We start from the raw sequence: 15,403 nt of genomic DNA, 5'->3' as shown, positions 1-15,403 counted from the left end.
TAACAATGAGAGATGTGCACACAAATACTGTTTACTTCTGACCTAAAATGCTGTTAAAGCAGTCTTGACATTTATTGAAAGCATGAATTTCAGCTTTTTGTCATCGTATCAATGTTGCTTTATTTACAGGTGATGAAAGGACTATGTGTTCAATAAATTCCCAGTCAAATGCTCGTTATACTCTGGAGCAGCGGTAAAGGGGGCAAATGCCATACAAGAACATGAGCCTGAGACCAGGCAGGGCTTGAGGATTAAACTATGTTAAAGAATATTTTATGGTGACTAAATGCAAAAGGATTTCATTCAGGGGAGGTCAGATTTAAATAAGCAGCAGGCGGTTTGATCTGTAGCGCCTGGAGGAGCCGGCGTGTCCCTCCCTCAGCTGCAGGAGCATCCCACAAGCAGGAAGACATTTACTTTCTTTTTATTCACATTTAATCAGTACCATGTTTGATTCAAGAGCCTGCGACCAGAGACATCAGGGACTGTTGCTGGAATCACTTTGTGGAAGAGAGGATGAGGACTGAGAGGATCTCCAGTGCGTCTATGTAGCACTGTCTCATTCAGGGATTTTGATAGCAGTTGCTAAACATGTGGCTCACAGTTAGTCAGACCTGAACTCCTGTTGATGTTAAAGAAATATTCCGGATTTAAATCAGTTCTAGGTCTTTTACACTCCCATAACCCTGACCCTTTTTTTTTGCGTCCATGGCCAGAATTTTATGTGATATCTGTAGTTGACTTGTCCAGACTTATGATAATGTGGCAGCAGAAAGGAAGATCATTCCTGTATCAAAAACTGTCTGTACACTTTTTGTCTGCATACAAAGTGAAAATGACTTTGGTTCATTACGTAAGTGAAGTCTTGGCAAAGTCTCAGAGTAACAATTTATTCATTCTTACTCTTAATGCTGTTAACAACAATTACACATCAAATGTATACTTCATTATAACTCAAAACTGTTTTGATTCATGTTGTTTTAATGAAAGTTTGCCCTCATTAACATCTACTGATATCTTTAGGGTTGATTTAACTCTGTGCTATTCCTTCACTTAAAAAGCAACTTTTCCCCTTTTAGTTTGTTGTGCCTCTTGCCAAAAACACTTGCACCGAAGATGTGTTTTTAACCTCGATATTGAAACATTTGTTATTGCTCCATTTGCCAAATAATTAGCTTGTGTTTTCTTGTGAGGCAAAGTAAGCTGTATTTGTCAAATGTAATGATTTTATTCATGATGAGGACGGTAAGGATGAAACACTGAACTGGGACAAAAAGCTCATGCAAATACCAACCACACAAAAAAAGTATACAGTCGGCAAAGGACACAAACTCCGAAACACCCTCCAGGATAAAGATGAAATGTTGTCATGAACATGTATTCGGGGGAGAAGGAGGAGCGTGCACACGTCCACACACCGAAGCTCACAAACAAACACATTTACCATGAGTCTCTGAGGACTGAGTGAACCAGCCAAACTTTCCTTTCTTCTTCTCAGTGAGGTCAGCCAGTGTGACCCCTTGGTGTTATCAACATGCAGTTCACAAAGCCAGACAGCAGAGGAAGCAGTGAGTCAGTATACGGCAGAACAAGAGAAAGAGGAACGTATGGCGAGAGGCAGCTGCAATAGCAACTACTGAAACAGCTACCGTGTCCAGAAAAAGATGTAATAAATGTTCGTAAAGGCTTTTCAATCTAATTATCAACCTAAGGATATATCAAAATAAGGCAAAGCTGCAACGAGAGTAAACAGGAATGTTCATTGATATTTTACACAGTAATTTTTATTAGCTTCCATTCATTTTCTATGTTCACTTCATAGTGTAGATATTTGGAGGTTATGGGGGGAGGTAGCATACCCCAGTTGTCATCCACCATGAGACAAGGAAGTGTGATAATACTTCTAGATACTAAACAATACTTTAAATAGTCATATTGATTAGATTGACGCATATTCATTTTTTTCCAGTTCAACAACAGCAGTATTAAACCTAATTTTTGTTGCAATATCACTTCTGACCACACGATGGCAGCACATCACAAGAAAGTTCAGCCCCTGGTATAAGACCCCACAAAGCGCCTCTTTAAGGGGACAAAGTGGTATTACAAGATGTGCCAGGTCGTCCCCACTCAGCACAGAAACTTCAATGGCTATTTTGTCACCAGAGAAGATCTTTACACCCCCGTGTGGTCAGAAGTGGTATTGCTACACAGAGTACGCGCGTGTGAGTCTGTGTAATTTTTAGCAGTTCTGGACACAGTAACCGTAAAATACAATACTGAACATGATTAGCAATAAACAAGACTTCAGAAAGTACACAAAAGACAAAAGTTAGAGAAGAGGAAAAAACTCTTAGAAACAAGAGAAGAAGACATGTGGGAACAAAAGGGGGGAAAGGGAGAAAAAGGGGAGAAGTTAGCAGCAGTCTACGGACACTTCTTCACAAGGCACACAGACACTGCAGGTTTCAGGGGCAGAAAGTTAGTGTGTTATCACTTATTAACAACTACAGCAGTGGGAAAAGCAGTGCAGCTGTTGGAGAACATAAAAACTGGCGTGTGCATGTGAGCTGACTGCACTACAGATGAGTACAAAGCACTGTTACACTGTTAATACAGAGCAGATGAGATCCACATGACTGACACTTTCCTTCAATGTTCCTGCATGTTCTGATTCATTATGGTTCTATAAAAGGAGCATTTGACCCAACAGTACCCAGAAAATAACACCCAAGAGCGCCCAAGATCATTTCAGTCCAGGCTTTTCTTGGATTTCCACCTTTCTCAGGATAAACGAGGCACATTAACCCTGTTAAAGTGTGTCACGTTTTTGCAGGAAGTACACTTCAGTTTTATTAGGGTTAAATACATATGTGTTGCCTATTTTTAGATGATCTGGGTGTTTTACTTTGATTTAGAACATAAACCAAGTGAAAGAAAATGAACATGAACATGTTTGGCCTTCACTGACTGCTTAAAGTAAATAAGGTAATGTGCTTAAAATGAACGGGATAAACATTTCTACAGATTGAATAATGTTATATTTGTGCCTTAAAATATAATCTGCTTAAAAAAACAGATTGACTTTTTATTCCTTTAATCTTCTTTGTTGTTTTTTTTGTTTGTTTGCTTGCGATTAGCAAAAACTCTGGACATCTGCAGCTTGCAGGTCACCTTCTCAGGGAATTTAAATGTCGCCGTTTAAATACTGCATTTACAAACTTAACAATTACTAATGACATACTCCAAAAAGTAAACAGATTTGTAAGATGATGGAGAGACAAAGGTGTAAATAGAAAACTCATCCAATCAGAAATGTCCTGTGCTGCTAAGTGGCTGAAATATTTCCCCCAGAACTGTTTACCCTCCTGCTTATTGCAATGGAGATGTGAGAAGAAAAAAACATTAAAAGACCGTTGTTCATGGAAAATGGTCCTGGAGTTGAAAATGCAGCTTTTGATTACAAATCATATAACCAGACATTTGGACCATAATTCAGTTACAGCAGCGGGATCAATGTATGGATTTGTTCTAACAATATCATCCACAATTTCATTCATTCATGTAATCTACAGCACCAAGCAAAGTTCCCACAATCCTGCTGTGATGAGAGAACTGACAGTGGTTCATTAACGAGCTGCAGCAAACAAAGCACCAGAAAGAAAGAAGAGAGGCCCGTCACTTTCAGATGGTGTGACTGGACTGTTGTTCGATGACGGAAATATCTGGAGAGGATTGCTAGCTGGAGGAGGTCAGAAAAGTCTCAAATTTAAACCAGTGCAAACAATTTCAAATTCTGCAAACGACGATGAGCAACGGACACAGAGAAGAGTCTGATTTGGTGTCATAGATAAGATTTGTTTGTTGCACGAGGTGACTGCCGTTGATTAGAAGCAATCATTCATAACAACTCTTGCCTCTATTCTAAATGACCAGGATAATATCAAATCTTTCCTGCTCTCCGGGAGCATTTTGGGTGTTTTTCGTTGTAGTCTGGTTGTCAATCTTTCACATGCTTCGTTTCTCTGACTGATTATGTCTGACTGAAACCTTTTCTCCTCCATCTGCTGGTACTGCACCTTAAAATCTTCGATAATTTAGCTCTCGCTGTGGTTCCTGCACTTATAAGTCAGTTGAAAAACAGATATGAGTGCCGAGACGAATCTAATGAATCAATTTGACATTGGCGGCAGTAACGGGGTCTGGAATCACACTCAGAAAGAAAGATAATATCAAAGAGTCAATGATTGTTTCATAAATCTGGCAAAAGGAGAAGGTTCGGCATTGAGTCACTAATTGGGCAGTATTTGTCAAGGAGGCTTACTGCCAATTGCCAAAGACGGCGATGTATGTGAAGGATTAAAACGACATATTATACATTACAAATACTGTCATCTTTTCTAAAAGCATCAATGACTTTAATGAGTCAATTATAGGGATTTTTCCCGCTGTTGTGGGTTAATCACATTTCACCGTGACATGGATGCTTGTGAGCAGTTACAAACAGCAAAACCACTCAGGTCGAAGGGAATGATGAAAATACTGCTTGTGAAGCAGTTTACCTCGGTTTCAAAGGTTTCTGATCTCAGATTTTACGGTTGAAGGAAGACTTTGTTTTTAACCGTCTTCACAGCATTTTTGCTGTTGTCTCCTGCTGTGATATAATTAAACAGATAATTCACATTTTATTTTCTTATGCAGTCACATAAGAAATGCAAATTAGCTTGTCATGTAGACCCCTACAGATCCATAATGACAATAATGTCCATCAACTATTCTGTTGCTTGGATACTGGATCTCAGGGAGGGTGATGATAAAATAAGCCTAAATGATTGATATAAACGATCATAATCAATAAGTCAATCATTAAATATATAAAATGATCTTTGTGTCATCAAAAAATCAACTTACATATTAATCTGCAGAATAAATTAGGACAGTAATCCACTAAAACTACCTGTATTCAACTACTGGTTAATTTTTAAACTGTCAAACAAAGTTTCCAAAATACAACATGTGTCTTGTGTAAAATAATGTAAAGTAAGCGAAGAAAAACAGCTATTCTTAACTTCTTAACTATTCTTAACTTAAATTAAATTGCAGAACAACCGTTTTTTCCTACGAACCTTTTGTCCCCAACATCAGTGAAGCTAGTCTTTATTAAACAAACAATGTTTGAATGTTTGAAAAGTTCAAGACATCAGCAGCTCAAACTTGCCCATTTGAACCTCGGCCTGTTCTGACATCATTGCTTTTATTTTTTGAGCCGGAGAACATTGTTTCTCACAATGATGTGTTTCCAGTAAACTGCAGACCCTCAATTAAGTACGTTCTTGCAAAAGAAAAAAAACGGAAAGATCAGCTTTCATTTTGATGTAGTTTAAAACGTTCTTTTATTCCGATTCACTCCTTTACAAGATGTCCTAAAACAGCAAATTCAGACGACTGATAAAAAGAGCACGAAGTGCATGTGGAGAGACATTATTGCTTCAGTAATAAAAGGGTTGTTTTAAAGTGATGAGGACAGAGCGGAGATATAAATAGAAGACCGTACTGAAATCTTTGAAAGGTATGAATGTGATCGGTATGATAACAGGTTCATTTTGACATTTGCAGGGTATTATGTCAGTGCAGGTCTCCCTGGCAACAGTGACAATGATTCAGGTTCTGGGATTGATGAATTTGCTCAACTCCTCATTTTTTGACACTGACTGTTGTCAAAATTAAAGACGAGTTTGCAGATTTTTGGCAGCGTCTTCTATCACCCCGGACCGCCGTCACTAAGACTCAGGAGATGGAGATTGTTGGGAGGTTTTAGTACTTTGGGACTCGAATCAATAGGAAAGTAAACTGTAATGATAAACCTGACAGGCTGCGTAAAAAGGGTTAGAAATATCTGTTCTCCACTCAGAAACTATCCATCTTTGATGTAGACCAGTCCAATATAACCCGAGTCGAGATAAACTCCAGAAAGTATCCTTTCAGGTGCTGCCCACCCTCTGTTTAATGAATTTCAGTCTTTGTCTGGTTCTAGGTTTCCCTCAGGGGGGTGTAAAAAAGTACACATACTCCTTACTCTCTTTTAAATGCAGACCAAGGGAAGAGTTAGTGAGCCCTCAACTAGTGAAGTTGTACTGTTGGCACAGGGTGCAATACTTTTTTTCATTAGGTATTTGAGTCTTACTGCAAGTAAGATTCAAATATTATATGTTATTGTGACATGTACAATGATCTTGGACCCAAATACAGCCAGATACTGTGTAACGTTAACCTCTTTAAAGGCAGAAGAGGTAACTGCTTGGCCCTTCACAGTTCTTTAGTGACCCGCTTCAAGCAAGAATAGCCAGAGAAAATCAATCCAGGTAACTCACGGTTACGCTTGCCCTCCTCGTCCCCCTCCTCCTCGTTCTCGGGGTCGATGTCCTCCGCCTGCGTGATCCAGTCCAGGTAGCCCTTCAGGTCTTCCTCTAACTGCTGCTTCTCACGCAGCTTCTGGAAATCACCTCGAGCTTTGGCCTTTTCTCGCTCTTTGGAAAACTCTCTGCAGAGAGAAGAATATATACCGTCAGACTTGAGCCACTTCAGACGTTACACGCACCATCCAAATACAATCAGCTGTTTTTTAGGTCGCTGCCATTCCTGAGGAGCATTTTTGAACATGGCAAGTCCCAATAATTAGACCACAGGGATTGTGTTAGATGTAATTTTGAAGATAAAAAACTAAAGAGCTAAAATAATTCTTATGTTCGTGCTAGATGGACGGGCCAAAACTGTTTTAAAAAGTTACTCAAATGAATATGTTTTTGAAATTAGTTTGCTGCAAACGATTCCTTTAAATGTAAATACAGAGTCAAACTTCCTCGTGAGGGCAACTATAGCCACTGGGCATCCTGGTGAACATGTTTTTGGACTCTGGGAGGAAGCCAGGGGACCTAGAGCAGCTCAGCAGCCACTATTCAGACCAAATTCTGAAAGAACAACTCAGCAGAGAAATACATACCCGCTTAACACACCCAAAACCAAGTTCAGGACGAAGAAGGATCCAAAGATGACCAAACTGACGAAGTAGACCCATGGCAGCTCAAAGCCCATTGCATCGTTCATCTGCATGAAAAAACAAGTGGTCATCGTGGTGGGAGATTTATTAAGGTTCTTTTACTTAAATTAAAATAAGTATCAATGCAAAAAAAACACTCAGTAACAAGCAGAAGTACTGCATAAGTAAAGCTTAAGTAAAAGTACAAACATGTTAGCAGAATTCTTTTTTGTCTGACAATTGTTTTATGAGGTCATGTGGAAAAAGGAAGGACTCCTCTTTCGATTTGGTTTGACTTTATAAAAAAAAAAGTTTGCAAATGTGAAATTATTAAAATAAATACTAATCCAGAACCCAGAATCAGGGTTTGCTTTTTTGATTATCTCCAGTGCAAACTAGCGTGCGTTCTTCTAATTCATGTAAACCAGTGGTGCATACTGGATCATATATCTGTGCCAGTGGTTTCCCTATCACTCAGCGGTGGAAACTCCTGGAAGACCCTTGACGAAAGGATGTGGAGTAAAGTTAAGATACCATTCTGAAATTTTAACATCTTTAACTCCTTGTGTCAAACAAGGATCTCAAATCATCTTTTTTTAAACTGCAAAGTACCCCTTAATGACTTTAAATACAACTGATAAAGAATTCAAGGCACTCAGCTGTAAATCAGGTTCACGCCAGCTGTGATGGATTTGCTGGGCCTGTGCAGAGCATCATAAATTTGATTTTGGATTCCATATCCGTACCAGATTAAAGCATCAGCACCGGCTGTCTGACTCGTCGATGGAACAGTATCTTACAGCAGGGGGGTTTACAGCCTAGAGGTAAACCTCAGGGCAGTAGTTCTGGTGAAAATGCACTGCTATCATAATACCCATCTTATCTCAGCAACAGACCCCTTTTAGCTGTAGTTTCAGTTAAATGAATACATTAGACAATACTGAAACATATGTCAGCTGTTTTTGACTGTAATCATGTTTTACTGGGCACATTCATGTGTCAATTTTTCTGATTATATCAAGCATGAATTACGCAAAATTATTGTATTATTGGCCATTAACAAAGGAAAAGGTTACAACAGGAAACTCAGTGAGAAACAATCAGGTTGGTTATAAAGGGGAGGAAGTCATGTGTATTTGTCACCCGTCTGTGGCAAAATGACGGACAAAATTGTAAATTTATAGTCACCAAACAAGGTCTTACCCAGTGGTATTATAACTTTAAATCCACTTGATGTATCACGGCCATTTATGACCACATGGGGGCAGCACATCACAGAACGTTCATGTGTCTGCCACTAGGCAGATTTCCATTACACTTTGTTTGCAAAAGAAAAACAAAACTCTGTTGCTGGGGGCCTGTGTTTTTAATGTACTATGAGCTAAACTCTCCTAGTTCTCTCTCTGTATCTCTGTAACTATCTCAACGTTTGAAACTACTGTTCAAAGTAGAGAAAAAGAAGATCTCAACTTCAAAGAAGAGGGCCAAAATCGGCTTTAGTTTTGGACAAATAATTGTAACTGCTAACACTATTGCAAAAGTAGTCAACAGAAGCAGAAAGCAACGGATAATCATTCAAATGATTATTCAGAGTAATGCAGTAATGCATAATGATTAAGTAGTGTTATAGAACAACTACCGTATTTTCAGCACTATAAGGCACACCGCATTATAAGGCGCTACAGTAGAGGCTGGGGTTACGTTCTGCATCCATTAGACCAAGGGTCGGCAACCACATGCGGCTCTTTCATCCTTATACTGCGGCTCCGAGTGGCTTGGGAAAATAAATTACAAAAAAAAAAAAACTAAGTATTTCATTGAAGTGTATTTTATTTGTGTTAGTTCTTTAATATTTTAGTTCTAAATTGGAAGATTATTGTGATCTTGACATATTAGAATAAATATATTTTATTGTTTTTCGTCGCTCAAAATACATACTGTATATATATCTATGGTTGCGAGACCTGTTGCGGCTCAATATTGATCCATAAATAAAGCGCACCGGATTATTAGGCGCATGGTCGGCTTTTGAAAAAATGTAAGGCTTTTAGGTGCACCTTACAGTGCGGAAAATACGGTACATCGTATTAACGAGGCCAGAAACGGCTGGAATCTAGTATTTGATGACTTTAGATTGACCAACAACGTCACATCCAGTGCTGCCAGAGATGTGCAAATGTGAAAAAGGTGTTTCCACACATCTGAAAAACCACCACACCACAAGCGTAAAAAGGGTTTTGCAATATTTGGCAGTTTTTTTTAGTCATAGGTTTTTCCATTACAGGTTTTTCTTTGCGGAAACACGACTTCTGGCATAAGACACAACAAAAGACACTTCTAGTGGAAAAAAAACGGTATTTCCAACATTGCCGGACCGTCTGTGGTCACTAGTACAGTTTTGTCAGTTAAGCTAGCGGACCTAAACACCCGATTAGCCCAATTTCCAGTATTGTTACATAGAGTGGTTTTATTAGTTATATTCTCTTAAAAAGAGCGAGAGAGACAATACTCATTATGCTTCTCACCCTGGCATGTCACCCAGCTCCAATGATGTCAGTGGAGGAGGTCACAAGTCAGACTTAATAAATATAACTATGTATATAGTTACAAATGATTCCCTCCTCTCTCACTTAGGTTTGTCCAACCTCCTTCCTTCCACCACTGTAATAGCATTATTAGCATGGAATTGCCATGGCAACACATGCATGCATACGAACAGCAGAAAGTGTGTGAGGGGATGGAGACAGCTAGAGTACGTGAGGACAGAGGAGAAGAAGGAGAAAGGCTGCTTATTTCAGAGACGACGGCCTCCATCAATAAAAGGGTGTGGGTGGACTGTGATGAAAACCCATTCTCAATGCAGAGCGTTTAGGCTAATTAAAAGCTGTTGGTGGTTGTTGCTAATGAGAAGCTGGGGGTTTTTAAGTGTCCGTGGTTTTTTAGATTTAAAATAATTGTTGTTCGCCAAAAGAAAGGTGAGGGTTCAGTCTGCAGCTCTCAGTTAGGTCTGCTTGATTCAGGGGAAGACATTCACAAAGAATATTATCAGATTTTATATAATATGTTCGTTATAGGGCTCATGCCAAGTATGAAAAATAACACGTTTAGGCGTGATCTTATTCATTTTCACTGAAAATATAATAATTGTATGATAATGAAAAGAAAGCATCTCTAGTGAATTGCTTCGGCTTGCTGTTAAATTGTGCGATTTGAATAATCTTGCCAAGCTAATGGGATCTTAAGATTTTGCGTAAAGAGAATGTAAATGTGAATACCTTTGAGTTAAATTTTTTATGTTTCTAATTTGGTCACTGTTTCATACCTGATTTTAGTGATCATTAAACACAATTTAGTGCATTTGTCAATAAAAAAAAGCTAAAATCCATAGCTCCACTAAGGCTTCCTGAGAACACTTTTGATGGAAGTCGGCAGGTTACCCAGTAGAGGACGTCGGTCCAGCCCTCCATGGTGATGCACTGGAACACCGTCAGCATGGCGAACAGAAAGTTATCGAAGTTGGTGATGCCATTGTTGGGGCCTTGCCAGCCCTCTCGGCAAGCTGTACCGTTGACGAAGCAGTGACGGCCGTGGCCGGACACCGCACATGGTGTGGGCTCCTCTTCTGCAAGGGTGCCTGGAGTTCCAGAAAGAAACATGCAAATAAACTAATCTGCAGTATTTTTACCAAGCATAATAAAAACTAACATCACATTAAAACGCAATAAGCAGCTTAAAAAGCTCTTCGTAAGCCTTATCAGTGCCATATATGTGCCATTTGAGTGAAATATAGTGCCAGATCACTCGACTTGAATGGAGAAAAATTTCCCACCAAGGACAAAAAACACTGAATTCATTTTCTTTGGACTTTTGGACGTGTGTAAAATAGAGGAGTAATGATCCATTAATTAACATTGATGCATAAATTGGATTTAAAGATCCAATAGCATCACATGTCAACATGTGTCATTTAACTATCTAGAACCCGGAAATAAAAGGTGTGAGATAATATTTTAGTTTTTCTTGGTAGTTACTGTAATTTCATATACATGGAAGTGAATGTGTTCAATTATCTCACGACATTGTCTTATATCGAGCTCCAGCACCCCCCCCCCAACCAATTGAAACTAACTAATTGAATTAGTTTTCCAGCAAATGAATTCACTACATCCAAAATAAGTTAACAAAGCCAACATAAGTTACCACATTTTACTTGTTAACTTAAATTGGATAACTATAATTCATTTCACTGTTATCAAATGAAGTAATTAATTAAAGTTGCCCAGCAAGCCTCTCTTCGTTAGTGTAACTGTGTGATGATGCAACCAGACTGTTATCATTGCTGTGGTTCCCTATTTAATATTTGTTCAACCCTGCACTCCAGTTGTCCCATTTCTAGTGTCTCTCCACATCATATTTGAGTAGGAGCCATGTAGCTTCTTCTTGTAGAGCAAATCTGTCAACTATGAGTTCTATTTTAAATAACGTCAGTCAGGAGCTAACATGACTGTAGATTGCACTTTTTCACAGCAGTGTTGTATGAACTTTATCCTTATAGACTTGGTAATCTGGTAAATGCATTGCTATTCTTTTTTCTTTCACATGTAGGAATCTGATTTTGATAAATTTGCAGGACAACCCTTCTGCACCCCCTGTAATCTCTGGGACTCCCCTTGGGGAGGTGGACACCACTGCCTTTAGCTGTATCACTGACCATATTCCACATAGTCATGAAGCCTGCTAAGTCAAACTTAATAATCAGGAATCCTTTTATTGAAGCAATTATTACATAAACATTGCAGAAAATGACAGGACACTCATATCCCACAGGCCCCACAAACAGCGCCTCCCACCTACACACACAAATGTACGGTATAAGGACAAAAAACAGGCTAAGTGCTTTTATCAGAGCCCGGGAACAACAACTGAAGAAAGCTTCCATACTGACCACCTACGACCTCTTGACTTAATCTATATTGCTTTTCTTGACGTCATAGTGCAAACACCATCAAAGCATACCAAAGCTTAAAAGAAAGGGAAGCAGGAAGAGATTAGAAGAAAGATGTGAGATAGAAAGGAAAGAGAGGGAAACCTCCACACAGTTGCAATCATACGGCAAAACGACCCAAGATTTCTTGAGACTGAAATTGTAGCGTGTACAGTATATGGCTTTAGGCACGTGTGTGTGCGTATATTTCCATGAGCCTTACTTTTTGAATACAGTAATTCTGCTATTTTGGAAGCACTGATTGGGTAAAGGTCAAGCATGTGTACATAATAGCCAGATATTTGTCATTTAATCACTGGATTTAATCCACCATCTGCTGTTCTGTGCTGTTTGCAGCAGCTTGTTACCATTATATACAAGGTGCACATGTTGAATTATTCCTGTGGATTAAACCCTGTATCTGCCCAAAGATAACATGTACAGGAGGGCGGGGACAGACGGCAGGCTGAGTGTGGGACTCAGTTTAAAAGCTCTGGTGAAAAATCTGACGCAAAAGAAAAAAAAACCCAACTGAAGAATAGAAATGACAATAATTTACCGGTTTGCAGCATGTAGCACGTGGCATGCATTTTTCCAATGAAGAGCTCGAGGCCGATAATGGCGTAGATGATGATTACAAAGAGGACCAGCAGAGCGATGTGAAGCAAGGGAACCATGGCTTTAATAATGGAATTTAAAACCACCTGTAAACCTGTAAACATGCAAAAGAAATCTAAATTAGAGGGAGACAAAAAGTACCCAGGTTACAAAAATTCCAAGCAATTACATGTTTACATGAAGAGCAGCAACAGGATCTTAATTAATGAATTTAACAGACGATTAACAGAATAACAGCAACCATGGTGACAAAACTTACAAAGGTTTTGTCACCATGGTTGCTGCTACAAAAAGAAATATTATTCAGCAAAAATATCCAAATGTTTTAATGAGTTTAATTTTTCATGTTACAATGAACAGACAACTTTTGTTTTTAATCGAGTATAACAGGTCCAAATAAATATAACTGCAATGGTATCTTCAGTTATTTTCTGATGATCTTTTTAAAATTATTGAGAAATATGAGTAGATCTAACAATAGATCTAACAATATTGAAAAGGACCATTATCTGTTAATGAAGGTTTTCCCACTTATTACACCGCAGGCATGTTCAGAGTTGGACTGCCAACATATGCACCACATTTGGGCCAAATTAAACAATATATGGCTGAGTTAAGGCCATTGACAGTCATTACCTGTAGGAGAGTGATCAAGAACCAACAGGCTGAGAAACAGTTTTTTCCCAGAGATGTAGCCTTTTTTGTAGATCTTTTTTTTTTTTAATCGCTTACCCTACCTTTAACCCCTTGCCTGATGTCATATATTTGATACCCTTCCGAGACCACTGCACCAACCCCACAATCAAAACAATAATAACAAAAATAGATTTATAATTTTCTAAAAGTAAATAAATAAAATGATCCAATGTATTCATAAAAATACAAAAAATAGCAACTGTTAAAGACAGCATTAGGATGCTTTTATTTCAATGTATGATACTATTATACTTTTTTTTTTAAATCATCATTTGTCGTGCATTATTACATGTACCAGGCATCAAGGGGTAAAGTGGGGGATTCTAGCAACTTTACATTTTCAAAAGGTAAAAATCCCTGAATTTTCTTGCATTTAAAAATCATATAAAAAATCCTTAAATAAAATTACATGCCAACTGGAAGTGAACTAAGTTATTCCGTAAAGAGGAAGCATTTAGGCAAAACAAAGTTTATTTAATGGTGCCCTGCAGAATACAGCTGGGTGTACATGAAAAAAAAACGAAAAAAAAATAAATCCAATAAATTACTTGTCATAATGGCATGCTCTACAGTAAAGCTCAATAACCCCATTCACCGTCCTCTGTGGCACCTCCTAATTGAAATGCACAAATCATCCCACTGGGTCCGATGTTAAACCAAAACATAGTTGAAAGGACATTTTCAGCTGGACTTCATCTTTCCCCATGATCCTTTCCTTGCTTATGCTGGAAAATGAAATGCTGCCATAGCAACTAACATATTGCAGACGTACATGTATATGCATGAACATCAGGTCAAATCGTTCAGAAAACAGAAACAGAAAAGGAAGAATTGCATCCCTGGGTAAATAGTCAGGAATAAACAGTTGACACCTACACAAGGATATCTTTTCAAATTCCTATAAATGTATGTACAGTATTTATAGGATTCGTTAAGAGAACATATGTGAAGATCTCTGCACTTAAGTTATTTTGTCCAGTCTGTTATGTGGTTTTTATAACATTATCTAATGTTACAGCAGCATTCGGGGAGAAGATTTATGGAATAAAATATAGTATGACCTCAAAGTTCAATCAAGTCACTGCATGAACTTATAAAGCCGTACCAGAGATCCTGCAGGGATAATAACAAGAGCATAACTCACTCAATCTTCAGCCATTAAATAATGTTAATGAGGTTTGATTTTTCTTCAAACCTCATTAATTTGTCTTTATTTACTTCACTGTTTATCAGTATTACTCTCAAATTTATGTTTTTATAATTTTAGCGCTGTGCAGCCTGTCTGATTGTTTTTTTTTTTGTTTGTTTTGTTTTTTTAAATGTGTTTTTGTTGTTGTTGTTTTTTTACCGTATGACTGCACTGTACCGTTTTTGTTAACTTATTTTGGATGTAGTGAATTTGTATTTTTATGTTCAGGACCCCAGGAAGACTAGAGGCACATTTGGGGATCCTTAAATAAACTAAACTAAACCAAGAAAGTCGCTTTTAAAGTAAATATGATCATTTTGGATCAGTGAAGAACAATAATATTAACGTCACACTTTTGTCATTTGCAGTATTTAGCAGCAGTATTTTGACTAGTTTTTCAGCAAAAGTGAAACAACTTCTTCTGATTATCATTAAAAAATCATATTTGTTTTTGTAAAGGTATTTTTGTCATCCCCGAAGATTCAGAATTTCTTAGAAGTTTCTCCTTTACTTTTCAATCAGGGTAGCAAAAGCTGCTGTCTGTTTGTTGCCATGGGTAACTAACTATCAACAGGTTGAAAATTTCTGTTCACCCTGGTGATGAAAAATGGATCCATGACTACATGCTAATGTCGGCTCAGAGCTAAATAATCCTTCAGTGAGTCAATAAGAAGTCATTTCACTGGTTTCTTCTAATATTTGAGATCACGTGACGTTTGTGATCATTAAAAGTGAAGGAAAACAGCTAACAGCTGTTCAGAATAAATGTTATTAAAATGTTGCAGGCCAACTAGTTGGCTACTCTTCTCATGCGTAAGTTAGAAAGCCTTTCAGCAGAAGAAAACTACTCCCATGTGCCAGTAAAAGAAGATACCATAAA

The 15,403-nt window shown here is 38.1% G+C and overlaps 1 protein-coding gene across 12 annotated transcripts in view; it reads right to left on the bottom strand.

The window, feature by feature from the left end:
- Nucleotides 1–15,403, bottom strand: part of cacna1db (calcium channel, voltage-dependent, L type, alpha 1D subunit, b) — a 92,752-nt gene that overhangs the window by 36,810 nt on the left and 40,539 nt on the right. For 6 of the 12 annotated variants that reach the window (XM_061736582.1, XM_061736586.1, XM_061736581.1 and 3 more), the window contains exons 6-10: nucleotides 12,580–12,732; nucleotides 10,474–10,670; nucleotides 7,001–7,104; nucleotides 6,372–6,541; nucleotides 1,445–1,519 (exon numbers count right to left, since the gene is read on the bottom strand). In XM_061736582.1, coding sequence (XP_061592566.1) covers nucleotides 1,445–1,519; nucleotides 6,372–6,541; nucleotides 7,001–7,104; nucleotides 10,474–10,670; nucleotides 12,580–12,732 — 699 coding nt within the window. The remainder of the gene's footprint in view (nucleotides 1–1,444; nucleotides 1,520–6,371; nucleotides 6,542–7,000; nucleotides 7,105–10,473; nucleotides 10,671–12,579; nucleotides 12,733–15,403) is intronic. The other 6 variants (XM_061736588.1, XM_061736590.1, XM_061736591.1 and 3 more) reach the window with 1 other exon arrangement.

Source organism: Cololabis saira, chromosome 12 (genome assembly GCF_033807715.1).
Source record: "Cololabis saira isolate AMF1-May2022 chromosome 12, fColSai1.1, whole genome shotgun sequence".
Taxonomy (NCBI): domain Eukaryota; kingdom Metazoa; phylum Chordata; class Actinopteri; order Beloniformes; family Belonidae; genus Cololabis; species Cololabis saira.
The sequence above is the reverse complement of the archived record's forward strand: the minus strand, read 5'-3'. Positions and strand labels throughout refer to the sequence as shown.